General features: G+C 43.0%; 1 protein-coding gene across 2 annotated transcripts in view; it reads right to left on the reverse strand.

The window, feature by feature from the left end:
- Nucleotides 1–20,498, reverse strand: part of PTPN11 (protein tyrosine phosphatase non-receptor type 11) — a 72,531-nt gene that overhangs the window by 13,051 nt on the left and 38,982 nt on the right. For both annotated transcript variants that reach the window (XM_069081600.1, XM_069081601.1), the window contains exons 7-13: nt 16,722–16,818; nt 15,540–15,619; nt 15,245–15,403; nt 6,276–6,407; nt 3,853–4,007; nt 2,883–2,950; nt 2,353–2,504 (exon numbers count right to left, since the gene is read on the reverse strand). In XM_069081600.1, coding sequence (XP_068937701.1) covers nt 2,353–2,504; nt 2,883–2,950; nt 3,853–4,007; nt 6,276–6,407; nt 15,245–15,403; nt 15,540–15,619; nt 16,722–16,818 — 843 coding nt within the window. The remainder of the gene's footprint in view (nt 1–2,352; nt 2,505–2,882; nt 2,951–3,852; nt 4,008–6,275; nt 6,408–15,244; nt 15,404–15,539; nt 15,620–16,721; nt 16,819–20,498) is intronic.

Below are 20,498 nucleotides of genomic sequence, written 5' to 3' on the forward strand. Positions count from 1 at the left end.
CTCCCTCCCTCCCTCCCTCCCTCCCTCCCTCCTCCATATATACATATATTGAGAGATACAGATAGAGAAAGATAACTTTCCATGTGAGGTAATTCTAGATCCTTTCATCTTTAACTCTTCAAAAGAGAATCACAGTCTAGGTTTTCTCTTGCTTTTCTCTACTCTCTGCCCCCAGGAAGCCACCAACCTGAGTCTCTACATAGTGAGAAAAAAGAAAATGAAAAACACATGTTCACATTAAGAAATTGAGAAAGCTGTCCAAAATGCTATGTGTCAAATGTCAAGAAACAAAGAAAAATAATAACTAAGTTAAAGGCGGCTAAAGCAGAGGTCTTGCACTCAGTTCAATTCAACAGAGGATGAAATAAAAGAGCCCCTGACCTCAAGGAATTTACTCTTTAAAAAAAAATGCAACTCAATTCAATTGATTGCTTCTTCTGTGTAGGAAAAAAAAATTATCCACTCTAACTCAGCACTTTAAACAGTGAGGGTAAAACAGAACTGAGGTAGTAGGAAAGAAGAATACCCATATTCATCAAAGCAAGAATTGGTACCACTTTTCAGAAGTCCTGGGGTATGTGATGAGTAGCACCAATTAACATAAGAGGCCTCTACTCTTCTCAACTACACCCACCTACCCCTAAACTCACACCTCTAAGAAAACCCCCAGTCTCCCTGGTCATGTTCTCCTCTCCCACCCATTCCTTCTCAAACTCTCCTTTATGTGTCCGCTGCCATTCCCCATCAGAATGTGAACTTCATGAGGTCAGGGCTGGGATTAATTTGCACCCTCAATGCTCAGTGCAATGTCTGGCACATAGAACCATCATCGAAGATCATCATCATTATCAACAAGCATTTAGTAAGTGTTTACTGTGTGCTGGGTGCTATACTGAGCACTAGGGATACAAAGGCAAACACAGTCCATGCCCAGAAGGGGCTCACAGTTTAACAGGGGAGACAATATGCAAACAACTGTGGACATTCCAGACATAAACAGAGTAAATGGGAGATACTGAGCCTTTTTTTTAGATGCCGTCTTGAGAGACAAAAATATGGTGATAAATTCAGAACCAGACAAGACCTCAGACACCACCTCATTCGACCTCATAATTTTACAGATAAGGAAACTGGCGCCCCAGAAACGCCGGAGGATTTGACCAGAGGCCTAACAGTGCTAACTAAGCAGCAGAGCCTGAATTAAATTTAGCTCCTCTGATCCCCAAGCCAGCACAGGGCCCTTCCCATTAGGGCACACTGCCCTCCCAACAACACAAGCACCTCAACTCTCCCAACTTGTACTGATCTACTCACACAATTTTAAATACAGATTAAAGGAACAGAGAGCTTAAAAAACAGAAACCTTAAAAAATCCCTGAGCCGGCCTTTTGTTGCCATGTTAACGGCACAATATTTCATAGTTGCCACATAAGATCCTGGCAAGCAGACAGTGAAGACTAAGGTCTGCTCCTGACAAACAGGCCTTGCGTTCTGACTAAGTGAGCCTTGGCAATGCGACTGCCACTTTGCTGAACTAAAAACCGTCACATGCAGTGCCCATTACCATTCTAACGAAAGCTTCAGGCTGTGGCCTAGATCTTTGGAAGGCAATCACAATAATACCGACAAACCACTTTGATGTTTAGACAAGACTTCAGCAGCAGCAAGAGCTACGTTACAAAGAAAAAAAAGCCATTCTACTTATTTTCCTCATCTCAGCATATTCCTAATTAACTCGGCTTTGTGTTTGATATGAATAGCTTTTAGATGGAGACACTCCAATTTCAAATTCTTCTTCATTACCCAGATCTTATTAAAACTGAAATTTCACTGGTTCCAACTACTCAACAGCACTAAAAACTGGCCACCCCAAAGCCTGGGTATTATCAGAGTGACCAAATTCAGACTAAGAAATGGAAATTTGGAGAATAAAACCCAGACCAAAGCTCTGGGCTTACAGTAATGGTCCAAAAGCTTAGGAGTTCTGCATTCTAAGCTCACTGTGCACAATACAAGGAAAACCAGGGCCTTCCAATCTAGTTATTTCCTTATCATTCCTCCTTCAAAGAGGTCAAATAGCAAGTTCATTAAAGCTCCAAACGTATGTGAGGGTCACTCTCGTGCTCCACAAGTCTTCTACAACTGCTCCATCGGAGGACCCTCGTATGGGCACTGGCTCCTTACTCAAAAGGAGGCGAATGTCGATAACCACTGATATGCCTGGGGCCTGAAGAAGGGCTTGCAAAGGACAGAAGGCACTCCAGGCTGGAGCTGTCCTCCACTCAAATCATTTCAGATCAGATGAGAAAATGCAGCATGAAGGCTACTCGTACATGTATGCAACAACTGTACCTGCTCCTCCTCGATTCTGCGCTGCAGAGTCTCGATATAATGCTGCACAGCCATGTAGATAAATCTGTACTGGGCTTCTGTCTGGACCATCCCTGACCTCTGCGATCTCACCATCTGAATGGTCTTGGGAACATCAATGTCACAATCCACACCTAGAAGAAAACCAACAGCAGAGCTGACCCTGCCTTTGTCTCACACAACAGGCCTCTGCATACACACACACAAGCTTTCCACTGATATCCCTTGTCCCCAAGGATTCGCGCAGCCAAGAATCATTCATTTCCATGTCCCATAAAACAGTGTGTGGGCGGCCATTAAAGGTCCCGGTCCAAGGGGACAGCTCTTTGGTTCAAATTCCAGTTGCCAACTGTGCCACCTACACCTCTTGCACCAGCTAGAACTGCTCTGGAAAGATACAAGTTTGGTGGTCCCATTTAAATCCATTTCTCCTACTGATAAGGGTCACTTGTTCTCTCTCCCAAAAACCATGAAAACAGGCATATGAGCTTCTGACCCTGCAGCCAACTTACCTTTCTCTCTGATAATGTCAATAAGGATGTCAATCACAATGAAAGTTCCTGTCCTGCCGATCCCAGCACTGTGGGTGAAGAAAACAAAAAGCTGCTCATTTTTCTTCCAGTGACAGCAAAGTCTTTCAAGGGATGGATATGGTTTCCTCTATGTGGATGTGCGTGTGTCGTGTGCATGTGTGTGCATGCACACATTGTGTTGGGGAAGTGTTCAAAATAAGAACATTGAAAATAGAACAAATGTCAGGGGAGGGGGATTATTTTTAACAAGGCATATTTTAATTAAGTTATACAAATAACTAAAGTTAAGTGGCCTCCCACACATCTACTTGCCCACTGTGCAAATATAATCTACAAAAATAAAGTCTCCTCCTGACACACAGCTTACCCCAAATGTGGGGCATGATACATTTGTGGGCACCAGTGTGAAGGCATGAGGCATGAGATCACAGCTCTCACCAAAGCCCTGCATGGGAAATGGTCCATATCTATTTAAAGCAATCAACAGTAGCATGGGGGGGGGGGGGGGGGGGGAATCTCTTCTTTCCATGTTAAAAGAGATCAAAACCACAACCAAATTAGAATCTAAAAACCTACACACACACACAAAAAAAAAAGAAAATCGAATAAGCTCATAAACACCTATAAGCCAGGGATTGTGTCTTATCCTTTTTTTTTATCATTATACCACACCCAGCCCTAGCTTCAGCCCTCTACTTACAACAGCCATTCAATAAATATTTTGATTGGAATTACAGTCTTGAGGACCCAGTAAGGAACAGGTTCACAGGTGACAAATATCTTTTTCTTATACTGTTTATCCAGGTTTCCTACAAATGTTCATATTCTCCTCTAAGAGCTGGGAGGTGGGAAATGGGGGAGCAGGTAGCATGCCTCCCCCTGGTTTGGGAAATTAAGACTCTCTCTACCCAGAACCACACCAAAGCTCTGCCATGATCTGGATGATTACCTGCAATGCACCACCACAGGGCCTGCATCAGGAATGCTCTCCTGCTTGTGATGGACCTCTTCTAAAAAGTCCAGAACACCCCCGGGGTCAGTGGGCACGCCGTGATCGGGCCAGGTTCTAAAATGATACTGCCACACTGTTCTCTCCGTGTTCCCCTGAAGTAGAGCCAAGAAGCAGCAGGAAAGAATTAAATACTCCAAGGGGGAGAACTTCCCTAAATCAGGAACAATCAGGGATACTAAATGATCCAAAGAAACTGGCATTTAAAAACAACAAAATTCCCACAAAAGAGCTGAAGTTACCATCTCTGGGACCTTTTAAGATGTTTTTTCTGTAGCTGGACTTGGGCCCAGTTCTTTTAAAGTCAATTTCATACAACAGTCATATTTTTATGGGTAAGCTTTGAGCTTACTTGGGTAATTAGTCTTTTAGAACAAAGCAGGGCCCTCCTCCCCCCTCAACCCATAAGGTCTTTAAGTAGAAGCCAAATGGGCTCTTGACATGGACATTAAACTAGGGAAGAGTAGATTTGCAAGCATTTGGCCTACATTCCCTCATCTGATCAGCTCTGGACAGGATCCTCCAATATACCTACAGAAATAACCAATGGAAAACACTCTGTCAGTCTCAAAGTACTATGTAAATGTAGGTGCTGAGCAAGCTACAGACTCCTGGTTGCAGCATTCAAAGCCAGGCACAGCCTGGCTCCAAATGCCCTGGTCCCTCTTACCTCACACATCAGCCATTAACATATTCTAAGTTACAGCCAAACTGGACCCAAACTAAGGTCTCTTTATCCCCTCCAGAAGAGGGAGCCATCTTCCCTCCATCTCTGTTGATCTCTCTCTTCCTTCAAAGCTCAAAACACCCACCACTTCCTCCACAAAGGCCACACTATACAATTTTTCTCTCTCCTCATATTTCTTATTCAATTCACAAGCATTTATTAAACATCGATTACATGTGAGGAACTGTGTTAGGCACTGGAGATACAAAGACAAGACTGAAACAGTCCCAGTCCTCAAGGAGCTCGCTTTCTCCTGGGTGGATATAGCACACGTGCCTAGCACAAGGGAGACGAGAGGGAGGGGAAACACACTAGTAAACAGCACTTGATTTAGACCCATCCCTTTGTCCTCATTCTACTCTCTGTCATGTCACAGGACATAAATTTAGAGCCGGAAGGGACCTGAGAGGCCATCCAGTCCAGTCCCAGTCCCCCATAAGGAACTGATGATTTGTGCATTTGTCCTTCCTCCCACCAGACTATCAATTCTTAGACATATACTATCCTCATCTTTCAAGCCCTGACCTCAAGCACTGTGCCTTGCATATACTAAAGGTAAAAAAGAAGGATCTGGAATCTTTGTCAAGGTAGAAAAAAACCATTCTGGGCATTCCCTCCACCAGTGAAAATTACAACCCATCACTGATCTAGAGAGAAGCTGATAAGTGTCTTCCCCGAGTCATACAAGTAAGTGTACAAGGCAGGATGTGGCCCCAGGTCTTGCTGATCTCAAGGCCAGCATCCTACCAGAGACGTCCCAGTGCCTCTGCCTTTACACCCAGCAGGTATTTAATAAATGCTGGTTGAGTTGAATTGAGTGTGGTCTATTTTAGGCCAATCAATAGTTCTCATAAAATTCTCTCATCTGTGAATAATTTATAGGAACCATCGGGTCTAGAGCTGAAGGAGCCTTGGAGATGATTTTGTCTAAACTCCTCATTTTACAGATGGCAAGGTCACTGGTTACAAATAACAAAGCTGAGCCATGAATCCAGCTCCCAGCCTCGAGTCCAACTACAATGACCTAGTTAAGCTGGGCCGCTGATCTCCTCCCTACACCTTCATGAGTCACTAATAAGAGAGATAACACAAACCACAACAAGGGGCCTCTGAACCTCAGTTTCCTCATATACCTAAGTAACTTCGCCTCCTATAGAAATGTAATGTGATGACATAGATGAAAGCACTTAGAAAAACTCAGAAGTGCTTTACACCAGGTGAGATAAGAACGCTGCTAATGCTGATGGAGGAAAAATTACATCTGTCTGTGGTAAAAATAAGTCTTTTGTCCCATCTGCTGCTGAGAGACATAAGATAACATCAAGACTGGCAGGTTGGTTGCTAGCAGAAAACTGAACCTGCATTCTCTATCTAGCCCACACTGAATTTCCCTCTCACTTCTACCCCAAAACAAAGTAAACAGCCTCCCCGCAAATGCCTTTGTTTCTTCAGTAAGTTAAATCATCATATCCAAATATAAGGTTTAAACATAAAGCAAAATCATTCCATTTGGATCTGATCCTCCAACAGAAGGAAAGTGTATCAAGAAACCCTTCATTTTACGCCAGGAGGGTCCCATCCACAAATGCCCCCATGAACAGCCTCCAAAGACCCTAAAGTATATCCATGTACTTACTTGTCCAACCTTAGAGAGCTTCAGTTCTCTCAGCGTATAGTCATGGGCAGCACTTTCTTTGACATTCCTAACACGCATAGCCCCATACTCCTTTAGAGCATATTCATCGGGCCAGTACTTGACACATTTACTCTGGAAAGAATCAAAAATGAATTAGTCCCTATGAATTGTTAAATAAAAATCTAAAATTCAGAAAGCATATCTTAAAGTCTCACTTAATGGTGATCTGACTGAAGCCATGAAGACAAATCAAGACTCAACTCTGGCATCTCAACACCATTTAAAAAAAAAAAACTTTTCAAATGGAAGGAAATTTAATTCAATTTTAAAAATTATTAAGCACCTATCATATCTGTGGCATTGGGCTACGCTTTGAAAATACAGATCCACTGTACACAGTCCCTGCTCTGAGCTTATTATTTAAAATGAGAAAATTCATAAATACACACATGCCTATAACACAAAGGAGGATGTAACGAGTGTAAGGGAGGATTTCAGGCAAAGTTAAAAAGAACGATGTGAACAGAGGGTATTTTCAGGTGGGAGTAGGGATGGAAGAAGAAAGGGTCTAGGAAGACTTCATGGAAAAGATGCCATTTTATGGAGCCTTGAAGGAAAAGAGGAATTAGAACAGATAAAGATAGAGGTGGACTTGGAGTTTTTTGGGGGGAGGAGGCAGTCCCCTCTAGATTAGGTTATGTGTGGCTGAAACACTGCATACATAGGGGCAGTGACCCTTGAAAGTTCATCTGTTTGGGGCAAACATATGCTTCATTTATCTTTTTTTTTTTTAATTTGCTTTCTGGAGAGCAGGTGGAGTTAAGTGACTTGCCCAAAGTCACACAACTAGTTTTTGTGTCGAGTGTCTGAGGCCGAACTTGAACTCAGGTCCTCCTGACTCCAGGGCCGGGGCTCCATTCACTGCGCCACCTAGCGGCCCTATGCTTCATTTCTCTAGGACAGTAGCTGCTCATCTGCATACAACAAGAGCATGCTCTGTTTTTGTGTACAGAAAGAAAAGGAATAAGACCAGAAGGAACGACAGACAAGCAGGCCAGCAGCTGAAGTTATACACATTAAAGAAAAAGCAAGCTGTAACTAACAGACTCCAGGAGCTAGGGGGTTCAGCAGACAGCACCAGGCCTGCTGTTCTCCTGAGTTCAAACCTGACCTCAGACTTGTATTAACTGTGTGACTCTGGGCAAGTCACTTCACCCTGTTTGCCTCAATTTCTTCATCTGTAAAATGAGCTGGAGAAGGAAATGGCAGACCACTGCAGTGTCTCTGACAACAAAACTGCAAATGAGGTTGCAAAGAGTTGAACACAACTGAAAATGACTGAACAATAACAGATTCATGGTCCACAGTCTCATGTACAGACTTCTATTTTCTTCACGTACAAACCACCTTGGAAATGGAAATTGTCATTTTACCGGTGTCTTGAGCTCAGAATTTTTAAAATATTTAATTTAAAATATTTAAAATTTTAAAAAAAAAAACAAAAATAGTGCTTCAAAGGTTAAAATGAAAAGAAAAACTGAAGAACATTGAAGTTAATAGCTAGAAAAATATGAACACCAGATGCTTTATGATTATAAGACAAATGTATTTTGCCTTACAGTGCAGTGACAGAAGAGGAGTATGTGGTTATGTGGGATGTGGTTACTCTCATAAAGTGGTAATGCATAGACTTCAGAGGCATGTTCAAGACAGGCTTGTCTTGGCCAAACAGAAGCTCTCTTCTCTTCCCTGCTGCTGAGGAACGGAGAGGATATATCATGTCCTCTGTATCTGAGAATACAAAGAGAAGACGGAAGATACTTTCTGCCTTGCCACCTGTGACTGCTGAGAGGTAGAGAAGAAGAATCTTGGACGGAAGCAAAATTAGAAAGACTTTTGCCAATATTAGGACAAAGGTCACGACCTTCTCCTGAAAGCATCTAACACCGCTTCAGGTGAAGGAATCAGGTGAGATGCTGCTGAAGAGGAAGCCCAGCTGAGCAGAGTTAACAGACTAGAAGAAGAAAATCCAAGAGACTATATCTGTAAATCAATCTGGCCAGCTGACATGCCATGAGTAGGGAAGGATTAATCCAGCACAGTTGGCAAAAAGCATCCTCACAGTGTTCATCAGGGATATTTTTTATGGAAAATTCCTCAGACAGAGAGAAGATAAAGACGTCTACAATTCCAGAGCTATGTGCTGACTTGACCACATACTTCTATACATGTGTTCTATTCCCCTGAGGCTTTAAGCATATACCTACTATCCCCACAGACACAAAGTACACTGATGAGAGACTGACTGATGTTTATGGATGAAATGATATGCAAATGTTATATATTTGCTTTGTGTTTTCAGTAATGTCAGTAAAGACTGAGTATTAGTAATTGATTTATTAATTGAAAATGGGGACACAGGACCTACAGTTTTGGGGGGTTTTTTGAGGGGGGGTTGCCTTTTGGAAGGCAATTGGGGTTAAGTAACTTGCCCGAGGTTACATGGCTAGTTTGTGTGTCTGTGTTGTGTGTGAGGCCAGAACTGAACTCGGGTCCTGACTCCGGGGCCAGCACTTTACTCACTGTGCCACGTAGCCGCCCCAGGACCTATAGTTTTAGAGTAGAAATAGTTGCCCACAAGGATTACCCCCAGAGAACTTGACAATGTTGAATTACAGCAGCAACTTCCTTCTACAGAATCACCCATCTACCAGCATGGCAGCAGATAAAAAGGAGACAAACTTCTGAGAGAGCAAATGAGGAGGGAAAGGAGGAACAAGTCACATTCATGAAAAGAAGCAGTAGATTAGAATTGGATGTAAAAGATCTGAACACCAACATCAAGAATTTTAATTTATTCAGTATGCAAGAGGAGCCACTAAAGGTTTGGGAATAGAGGACTGATGATCAGAGTAATGTATTAGGAAAATTATTCTGAGGTGTCAGAGGTGTGAAGGATGGGTTGGAGAAAGGATTGAGACAGGAAAACCAATAAAGAAGTATAGCCTAGGTGAGAAAAGAAGTATGATTCTGAACAAGGATGGTTATAGTAATCTAGAAAGAAGATGAATAGAAGAAATATTTTGAACAAAGATCTCCAATACAGGTCTCATTTCCAAGATATATAAGGGACTAATTCAAATTTATAAAAAGATAAGAGTCATTCCCCAATTGAAAAGTGGTCAAAGGATATAAATAGGACGCTCTCAAAGAAGATATCCAAGCTATCAACATTCATAAAAAAAAATGCTCCAAATAACTAGTAATTTTAAAAATGTGAATTAAAGCAACTCTGAAGTTTTACCTCACACACATCAAACTGACAAAGGTCAAAAAAAAATTATCATTGCTGGAGAGGCTGTAGGAAGACAGGCACACTAATATACTGTTGGTAGAGTTATATGTAGGTCCAGCCATTCAGGAAAGCAATTTGGAACTATGACTCAAAAGTCAATAAACTGTACAGTCAATCCTCAACATTTCCATGTTTAACTTTCACAACTTCAAGCATTCCTGTGATTTTATTAGCAATCTCATTTTCACTTCTGCATTGGCAATCATGCATGTCAGTCGCTATGTGCAGTAGAGAAAAAAAAAAGAGGCATGATACAGGCAAGGTTATATCCACAAAAAGGAGGTTCAGGAATCAGAAAATGACATAAACTCTCAAGGGCCCAAGGAGGGAATTGAAAAAATGAAAAAGCTGCTAAGTTTGTGGGTAAATGAGATGGTCATCGCACCTCCCCTCTGAGACCCTGTGGGCAGGTTGGGGCCGGCACGAGGTGCCCGGATGTGGCAGGCAGACGCGCTTCCAGCTAGGCCTGAGCAGAAATGGCGGCGGTGGCCGTGCCCACGCCCGCTCTTCAGCTTCTTGGCTTGTCCAAGCACACTCTTGTGTCTCCCTTTGTGGGTAGTTTATTGTTCAGACGGTTCTACAGAGGGGACAGCCCAGCAGATTCTCAAAAGGATATGCTTGAAATCCCCTTACCCCCATGAGAAGAGCGAACAGATGAACCAGTTGAAACCAAGAGGGCTCGCCTGCTCTATGAGAGCAGGAAGAGAGGCATGTTGGAGAACTGCATCTTGCTCAGAAGCAAAGCCAACCCTCAAGATCTTTGAAAATGATGTCATGATGATGCTAAGAGACTTTGCCAAGAACAAGAAGAAAGAGCAGAAATACCAGATCTCGAGTACCTCTTTGAGAAATCAACCTGAGCTTTTATTCTGCCCTGGCCCAAGGGCAGGACCCTAAAGGACACACATTAGCCTCTGGTCACCTGCTATTCCCACCACAGAGCCAGACTATGGAAGGCCCCATTCCCAGAATGTGTCACTCACATCACTTCTCATAAATGGACTTCTTGTATCTCAAAAAAAAAAAAAAATGAGATGGTCATCATCCCCTCCCTCCATCATCCTTCCCACCTCACCCCCACCCTCTGGGCACAATGGAGCAAGTGGTCTGGCCTCCCTGGCTGCCCATACAGCTGGGCTCCTGCGTCAGAACTGGCTCAGTGCTGAGGAGCTGCCCTCAGCAGGCCCAGGGCAGCTGAGCCTGGCCAATTCTGAGCTCAGACTGGTCCACCCACCCCAAGGCATATCCTTTTCATAGTGAACAGTTGAACCACAAAGCCAAAAAGGGAGATTAGAGATGGCAGGCTGCCCTTTCCCTTTTTTACCTCAGGGTTCTTCTTCCAACATCACAGCCTTTGCCTGTCCCTGTCCACTGCCTCTTCTCTCCCTAAATTTTATGACAAAAATATTTATAGCAACTCTTTTTGTAGTAGCAGAGAACTGGAAACAAAGAGGGTGCTCATTAATTTGAGAATGACTGAACAAATTACTGCATATTAATGTAATGGAAGGGAAAAAGCATTTATTAAGCACTTACTATGCGCCAGGCACTGTGCTAAGTGCTTTACAAACATCATCTCATTGATCCTGATGATAAGGATGGGAGGCAGGTGACATTATGATCCCCATTTTTTTTTACAACTGAGGAAACTGAGGCAAAGGTTAAGCAACTTCCTCGGAGTCACATAAAGAGTGTCTGAGGCTAAATTTGAACTCAGGTCTTCCCAATTCCAGGCCCAGTGCTCTGTCCACTGAGCCCCCCAGTTGCCTCTAAGGTAATATACCTTAAGAATGATGTGGTGGCAAAGAAGTGGAAATCAAGGGGATGCCCATCAACTGGGGAATGGCTGAACAAGTTGTGGTATATGAAGGCAATGGAAGACTATTGTGCTGTAAGAAATGAGAAGCAGACGGACTTCATGATAACCTGGAGAGACTTATATAAGCTGATGCCGAGTGAGGGGAGCAGGGCCAGGAGAACACTACACCATTACAGAAATATCCTATCTGTGATGACCGACTGATAGACTGGGCTCATCTCAGCAAGGCAAGGCTGCAAGACAACTCCAAAGGCCTCGTGATGGAAAGGCGATCCACATCCAGACAAAGAACTACAGAGCCTGAATGCAGACTGAAGCAAACGACTTGCTCTCTTTTTCATTTTGTTTTGTTTCTTCTTCCTCATTATTCATTCCATTGGTTGTAATTCTCCTTTACAACTTGACTAAAGTTTAATGTGAAGGTATATGTAGAACCTATATCAGATTGCCACCATTGGGGAGGTGGGGGGAGAAAATTTGGAACTCAAAAACTTGTGGAACTGAATGTTGTAAACTAATACTAAAGAATTTTTTTTAATTGCTTGCCTTCCCAAGGAGGGGGAAGAGGAGGGTAGGAGGGAGAAAATATGGAACTCAGAATTTGTTTATTTTTTAAACAGTATTTTATTTTCCCCCTAATTATATGTTAAAACAATTTTTAACATTTTAAAAAAAGTTTTTGAGTTCTAAATTCTATCCCTTCCTCCCTTCCCTAATTTAGTAAACAACCTCATATAAGCTATACATGTAGAACTCAGAATTTTTAAAAGATAAATGTTAAAAAATTTTGTTTATATGTAATTGAGGAAAAAAATAAAATAAAAATTAAATATTAAAAAAAAAAGAACGATGGGTAAAGTCTCAGAGAAATATAGGAAGACCTATATGAATTCCTACAAAGAAAAGTAAGTAGAACCAAGAGAACAATTTATACAATAACAACAACACTAAGGGGATCTGCTCTGTGACATTTGGATTCAGTCAAAGGGCTGCACTTGAGGACCCAGAGGGCCACATGTGGCCTTGAGGCCACAGGTTCCCCTGACCTTGGCTAGGGACTCATTGGCATGCATAATAATTGAGGTCTCAGGATTAGACAAGATGACTAAGTGATTGTGTGTGTGTGTGTGTGTGTGTGTGAGTGTGTGAGAAAAGAGATGGTAAATTATAGAATCTTGTAGGATCAACCACAATTAGGGAAAGAATGAGGAGAGAGAGAATAGGGGGAAAAAACTTAACAGAAATAATGAGGAAAAGTTGAATTGGGTGGGAATGGAGGAAGCAGCTTTTTAGCATAGTTTTCCTATATAGAATACCTTCCCCAGCAGAGAAACAAAATAATAATAATAATGATAATTACCCAGCATTCAAACAGGATCCCAAGACTCATTCATGTTTCTAATATGCCAAGAAAACAAAATGAGAACTATCAACCAGGATGAGAGAATCATCCAGCAACAGCTCAGTTTCCTTTCAAACTCAACCTGCCTATCACTTTGTTAGTGGGGAAGTCGATGGGCTTCTCAAGTTATCTAGTGCATTTTCATATCAGCATAGAATTCTGCTCCAGATGCTTCCCATGCCTTGCCTAACCCTAGTGTGAACAGACCTCCCACACTCTATATTTCAAAAAGCTAGCTAAAACAGGAAGGAACTGCTCCCGGTAGCTACTACATACGGCACCACCGAGGAGACCCTTCCCTCAGCTACATCTGGGAGTCAGAGGTAGCCAAGCTCCTCACAGCTGCTGGCTTCAATAACAGGCACAATGAAAAAGATGGCACCAAAAAGAAGTTTCTTGCCGGCAACAAGGAGAGCTTTTATGCTAAATAAGGGATGTGCTCCTGCTCGTTGGCAAGCCATTCTGGAAATGGGCTCTCTTTCTGTACTCTTTCTTTTTCCTGTAGCACCTCACCCTGAGCCCCAGTCCACTTGCCGTAATTCTCAAAGCCCAAACTACAGGAGGAGAAATCTGCCTTCTGCATTTATGAGCCACAGTGATTTCCAGTTAAACAATTGTCACAGACAGAACAATGGCTGGCATAGATACCCAAAGAACTCCACAAGTCATGTATTTTTTTAGTGACCACAGGGAGATGGGAGATGAGCCAAGGGACTCACTGAAGTCCTGGGAACTGGTGACTTGCTATGGTCTGTTTCTCATGGCTTTTCAATTCAAACCTGTGCCTTCCCCTTCAGCACGATTCTGATCTGAGCATGTTTCTGGAAGACCCAAGACAGTTTTGTCATTCTCCAAGTAAATGATTCTCCCCCTCCTGATTATATGCAGTGCGGTCACTGACCAATTAATTCTGGTAGCAGCTTCTGTTAACTCCTGAGAGCAGAGAGCTCTACAGAAGGTGAGAAGACAAAATCATGACCCTGGAGAGCAGGCTCTGGCAGATTCCCAGATACCATTGGGACCCTCGGCAAATTAACGCTGAAATTCCGGATTATGTTTGTTTGCATACTTTTAAATGAAAACGCAGAAAGGTTCTATTTTCTTTCACTGCAACACAAAGCTATTTCAAAATAAACATTCTGACTTCTCCCCCCACTTACTAGGGCAACAAGTGGGTTGGGGAAGATATGGAAAAGAGCTTCCAAAGTGTCCAGGTAGCCTAATCCTAAAGCTAAGAGAAAGGGGAGAGGGGGTATAGCTGGGAGCATGCTGGCACTGGGTGAAGAAGAGTCCCCTGCAATCCAGCTGCAGCAATACACCACATCTCAGCCATCTCATATGCATGCGACAGCTCCTCAGACCAAACCAATTATTCTGAAGCCATCATAGCTATTTTCCCTTCACAGCCCATCCTTCAAGGACAGGCAGGTACCTGTATTTTCACTCAAGCATGAGACTCAATGAAGGGCAGAACCCAAGGGAGAGAGCCTCAGGCCTCAAGCTCACCCCTTCAGACCCAGGAAACAGAAGAGAGCACGCTCTCAGCTTTATGAAAGCACTTCAAGGTTGGCAATAATCAAATCTGTGTTCCACATAATAAATCCAAGGATAACTAATGACACCACAGTTCCCTTTGGGAGAAAGATGTTAAATTTTCATTGTACATAAGCCTCATTACAAAGGTCTTTAATGCCAGGCTGTAAGTAGCAAGCTTATGTAATGGGTTTTACAAAAAAAAAAGAGAAAGAGAGAAAAGCAACCTTCCAGCTCTCTACTCTGCTAATATAAAAATGATCTGAAGAATGCCAACAACGATCTGGGGGCTCCAATGCCCCTGCTACAAAGGTGTAAGCACCATGTGGCTTTTTATTCAAGAAGTGGTTTAATATGTTTTGTATAGATATGACTGATTTAAAGCTGCAAATTCAGATATAAACTAGTGAATTTTTTTTGAAAATGAAAAAACATTCACCCCAAACACAGTGATGAAAACACAGAAATCTCAATGAGTGAAAAGCTCCCAGTTGGTTGTTTGCATGATCAGTGATTACTAAACAGGACCTGAGTCACCTGACAGATCAGGGGAATCTCCAAAAGTGTCATCTCTCTCATCAAGAGATCAGTTCCATAAAAGTTCAGGTTTGCTAAAAAGGTGACTCACTCCCACCATGGTCAATTTAAACCTTCCAATAGTCTCAAAATATTTCATCACAAAAACAAACAAACAACCCTGACGCATTGCCAAAACCAATGGAGTAGGAAGTTGCAGGCCTGTGCCAGAGTCCTAGCAGCAGGGTGGCCCTGGACAGTCTCTTAACATCACAGAGGCTGCTGCCCCCGGGCCTCCAATTTCCCAGCTCTCCCATGATCCACCAGTCCATCTCATACTCTACCTTGCCTCTCTCCACTTCTTTCGTCGTCATGACAATAACTCGTGAATTCTCCTGGAACACCATTCTCCAGAAGTCATTCACTGTGTTCTGCAGACAGCCTTGGGTCGCAATATAACTCTTTTTGGGTTTTAAATTGTTGCACTTGGTCTCAAATTCAGGCTAGAAAACAAAAGAAATATGCCTTAAACAATGACAGGAATTCTACCTGGAAGTCATTTTTCTAGATGAAAGGAGGAAAAAATATAAACCTTGGCAGCCCAGTGTCAGGACTGTAGAGTGAGAATGCAGAGCTTACCATGATAATGTTTGCATTAATGTAATCCGAAACGGGTTCATTTGGATCCCCATCATGAAGAACAACCCTGGTATGATCAACTAGAGAGAGAAACCACAAAGTCATTAACACTATTTTTTTTCAATAACTTACACAAAGAATTCCTGGTTCGTCTAGCAATTAATCCAAAATCCAGCAGCATTCTGTTGCCTCTAGATAAAAAATTATGCCAAGAGCCCACCCGCAATAAGGACAATGAAAGTGCACTTGAAAATCACCCATCAAGCTGCCAAAGGTGCTTTCTTTAAAAAAAAAATTGGGAGCAGTAAATAAAACAATATCAACCTAGTAGAGAGAAAGCCTGAGAGACTTGAGTTGGGTTTTATAAATCCCAACAACAAAAATTTGTTTTAAACCTGATTCTTAGTAAAAATACAAACTAGTGAAGCTTGCCAGGTTTACTACAGCACCCTAGTAGTCTAGCTGCCATTGTCAATAGTGGGAGTGGCCAAAATGAATTAAGACTAGTCCTGGGGCTAACAGGCACATGGTGCATTGCTGGGTCTTTGCATCTTGGGAGGACTAGCCAGCCTCGTCCAGCTGGCACAGCCCTTAACAACATGTCACTTCTATGCCATAAGGAGGTCCCAGAAGATGGCATCAAAGCATCAGCATCCACCTCCAGATCCCCCAAGGTATCCTCAACAGAGCTGGAACCAGGCCTTCTCCAGATGTCAGAAGTATTCTTTCTTTCCCCCAAAAGGCAATCCTGTCCCTACCAGAATTTGGCATTTTAAAAGAGAGGAAGCTACCCCTGGGAACATTCCCAATATCCTCTTCTAAGCAGAGTTCAAAAAGTAAAATGTCATCTCTATCATCAACACAATGGACTCAAGATGATCTAACATCTGGATCCCAAGCTTCAGCTTTGCTCTTACAGGGTCTGAACTAAATAATTAGCAAGATCCCCACCACACCCCCAACTCTAACATTTTCCAACTCTCCAATCAATGACAATGTTAGTAACATGGGAGTTCTGGGTTCCCACTAGAACGGGTCATTACAGATGCTGCCTACAATAAAAGAGATTAAGCATTCTAAGTTGGTGAGATGGGGACAAAGCCATTATCTCTCCAGCACTATCGGGGAAAGCGAAATTGTTGGAAGTGACTACTAAGGGAAATGCAGCCTACTGATACTTACAAGGCAAGATGTTCTTATATCTGTTTTTGTTTTTATTTTCTGGCCGTTGACCCTCTTTACGGCTATATAGGAGCTTGCATTCCTGCTGTTGTAAAGTCTGGATAGAAATAAGAGTAACTGTGTTAGGAATTCAAGAAATATTTCTGAATCACCTGTGCTAGGAAATCTAGGCAATAAAAACAAGCAGAATACAACTGAGACAAGCAATGGGCACTACTACAGGCTCTTAAGATTTCCTATAACTTCATAATGTCTCCATGTTTCTAATTCATACCCCTCTCTTTTCCTACAGTTCCTAACCATACAAACCTGAAGGAATACTCAAATAACATTAGGGGCAGGCAGGGAAGGAGAGAAGGTAGGAGATGAATTGCATCCAAAAATAGAAAAATCAGGGAATAAGAGAGGAAGGGAGGGATGAAGGTAAAGAGAAAGAGAGGGACAAAGAGACAGACAAAGAGAGAGAGCACAAACATTTATTAAGCAGTAAATAAGCACCGTGCACACAATATAAACACGATCAATTCCTAGAGTTCAGAGAAGAAAAGGTGCACACACGTGGGGACACATGGACACACACATACACATGTAAACACAACAAGCCCACAGGTAACACTCCAGCAGCATGACTACTAAACTGTAAACCCCAGCCGGGCGGCCCTTGGTAACCTTGATCATCCACATGAGTTGGTTTCTGATGCTTTGGGGTAGAGAGAGCTCAATTCTTGGTGCCTTTTGAGCCTGGTTAAGTTGGCTGTTAGCCCTTTAATGTCTATCTTTACCGGATATCCACCTCCAAGAATAATCGATGAATGCCCACACAGACACTCCCCAAACCCAGAGGGGACAAGAATAATAACAGCTAACACTCACACAGCACTTACTATATACCAGGCACAATTACTGTCTCATTTGCTCCTCACCATAACCCTGGGAGGTAGGTGCCATTATTAGCTGCATTTTCGAAATGAGCAAACTGGGGCAAACAGGGTTTAAGTGACTTGCCCTGGGTCACCCAAACAGCACAGGGTCTGAGACTGGATCTGAACTCAGGATGATTTCCTGACTACAGGCTGAGGCCTCTCTAGTTGCATACATACAGAAGACAGTCAGTCACAGAGGCCAGAGAAAGTATCTCGCCATCAAAGCCCACGTGATACAAAGCACAGTTCTGGGAAATGAGACCAGACAGGAGATGGGGCCATAGAGAAAGGGGACAAGAAAAGGGTTGTCAGGAAGTGGGGCAGCCCTGCAGTAGGAAAGGGCCTGGAAAGCAGAGAAGACTAGGTAGGAAGAAGGCTAACTCTGAAGGGGGACAGTAAGGTGGGCTAAAGACAGGGCCCCCCTCCCCCCCCCAACGGGTTTCCACAGATGCAGGACAAAATGTGAATGGTCAAATCAGCAATGTAAAAGACACAAAGAGGGGAAACAACCAACAAATTCAGAATACCCAAGTGGTTCATCACCAAGAAATTTCACCAGAGACAGCACATAATACTTCATATAATAATAATTAAATTCCCATCTTATTACTTTGAATTTCAGAGAGGTATCAACCCTCAGTTTGAATTGGTGTTTCAATCTTAGTTTCCAAATGTAATATTCAACCTTGAGAGACAGCTCGTGCCACAAGTCATTTGGCTGGTTAAAACTTGAAACAGAAAGAGAGTATATTTAATGCAGAAGTTTGACAACAAAAAGGTCATTCAAATCCAAAAATGACTCCAGATTAAGGAATGAAGGTCACTGAATGCCTCACAACTGCCCTTCCCAGAACTCTTGGCTGGTTTTCACAATCAATACTGCCACATTACAGAAAAAATTCCTTCTGGACTCTTGTGGACTCAGAACTCAAAAGATGAATTCAAAACTGGATTAGAGCAATCACTTCAAATGCCACTAAACAAGCAAAAGTAAAAACAAAGGTTTGCCAAAAACAATCAGCTCCTTGACCCAGAACAAAACTTTAGCAGTTAAAAAGGCAAGTTTCACTTCAAATATTCCTGTAGGATGATGCTATCTGTGTTAGCATCAGCCCATTGAAAGTACAGCCTAGTCCCAAAAGCAGAGACAGCAGCAAAACCTGGGCAAAGCTTCAAAGAGCTGAGGAAACCAAGAGGAAGCGGAAGACTAGGAAGAAGAGGAGAAAAGCCTAGAGAAGCCTGGGGCAACAAGGGTGCAGCAGAGAGAACACTAGGCCTGGAGTCTGGAAGACCTGAGTTCAAATCAAGTCTCCAGACACTTACTAGCTGTAGGACCCTGGGCAAGTCACTTAACTTCTGTTTGCCTCTGTTTCCTTGTCTGTAAAATGAGGATAATAATAACTACTTCCCATGGCTGTTGTGAGGGTTAAATGAAATAATCATCATAAAGTGCTTAGCACAATTCCTGGCACACAGTAAGCCCTACCGAAATGTTAGCTATTATTACCATTATTGTTATTATTATGTTCCCTATTAGGCACATTGATAATGATCGCCAAGTAAGCCCGTCTGCTACCTCGGGATGTCAACCTGAAGGACAAAACAGCGTTCCAATACTTGCAGAAAACACTAGAACAAAATACCAGCAAACCGAGTGCCAGGGCAGGGGAAATTCTACGGCCAGTACTGCCTTCAGGCTGGCCCCACCACCCTCTTCTCGAATGCAGACTGTATTCTAATGAGCCACCGTCTGAGACTGTCCTTTACCCCTGAGAGGACGTTATAAAGGACAGGCAAGGGACCCTTTATCATGAGCACAGTGAGGAGCTAATTACTGGATGGCTGGCAGCTGTCTGAGTCTAATAATGAATAATACCGTGTCTCTTCCTCAGCTCCCTTCATCTGAGGATCTCAATATACTTGGCAAACAAGAATCCATCCTCATCACACCCCGGAGACATGATCTAACATAACACATCTCAGTTTCCATACAGAAAAAGTGAAGCAAAGACAAGGCAGCTTGTCCAAAGGCAGACTGAAGATAAGTGACACTATGAAAATCAAGAATTCCTGACTTTCAAACCAGCCCCCAACTCTACACCACCACCAGCCCATGCCTTCAGATCTAATGCCTCAGGCCGCCTACACGATCAACAGGCTCCTCCATTCCTAGCACTAAGAGAATACAAAAGGATACTGCCCCTCAAGGCGCATTTTAATTCTAATTATTTAAACTTTCATTCAGGCCAGCAATCTTATAGGACTGCATTCTTTCTCCATTTACAAAAGTTACTAAAGACCTGTCAAGTTTAATGTTATTTGTTTCCGAAGTGTTATCTGCATTCCCTCGGACCCCTCCCTCACCCTCCTCCAAAGAACCCTAAAACAGGGATGCTAATGATGACAGAACAGGAAGAGGGAGACAAGGGCGAGAAGGAATCTACAAATCAGATCTTTGGCCCTGGCTGACTGAGAGCTGAAAGCAAAAGTGGGAATGTAACCTAGAACCAAGGGCTGACAAAACGAGTGCCCCTTAAGAGGTCCAGAACCAAGGTGAAGAAGAGCCCCCTGCAGGAAGGGCATGCACCAGGGGCTCTGAAGGCATGTTCTTCTAGCAGGCCACCAGAGCCAGAAGGTGATCAATCATCTCACCCAGTGAGGAAAGCAGAGAGAGGAAGCAAGAAAAACAAAGCAAGGGAACTGGATGCACCACGACAACCTCCCAAGGGCAAACTCTCTCTCCCCGAGGGCCGCCCGCACTTCCCTGGCCAGGCCAAAGCACTGATGGCAAGGATCCTTGAGAGGGGGCTGAATCATAGGGCTATTTCACTGTCAAAGATCAAAACACGCTCTT

This window comes from Petaurus breviceps, unplaced genomic scaffold (genome assembly GCF_028583685.1).
Source record: "Petaurus breviceps papuanus isolate PSGF00001 unplaced genomic scaffold, PetGlider_PUasm1.0 99, whole genome shotgun sequence".
Lineage (NCBI taxonomy): Eukaryota > Metazoa > Chordata > Mammalia > Diprotodontia > Petauridae > Petaurus > Petaurus breviceps.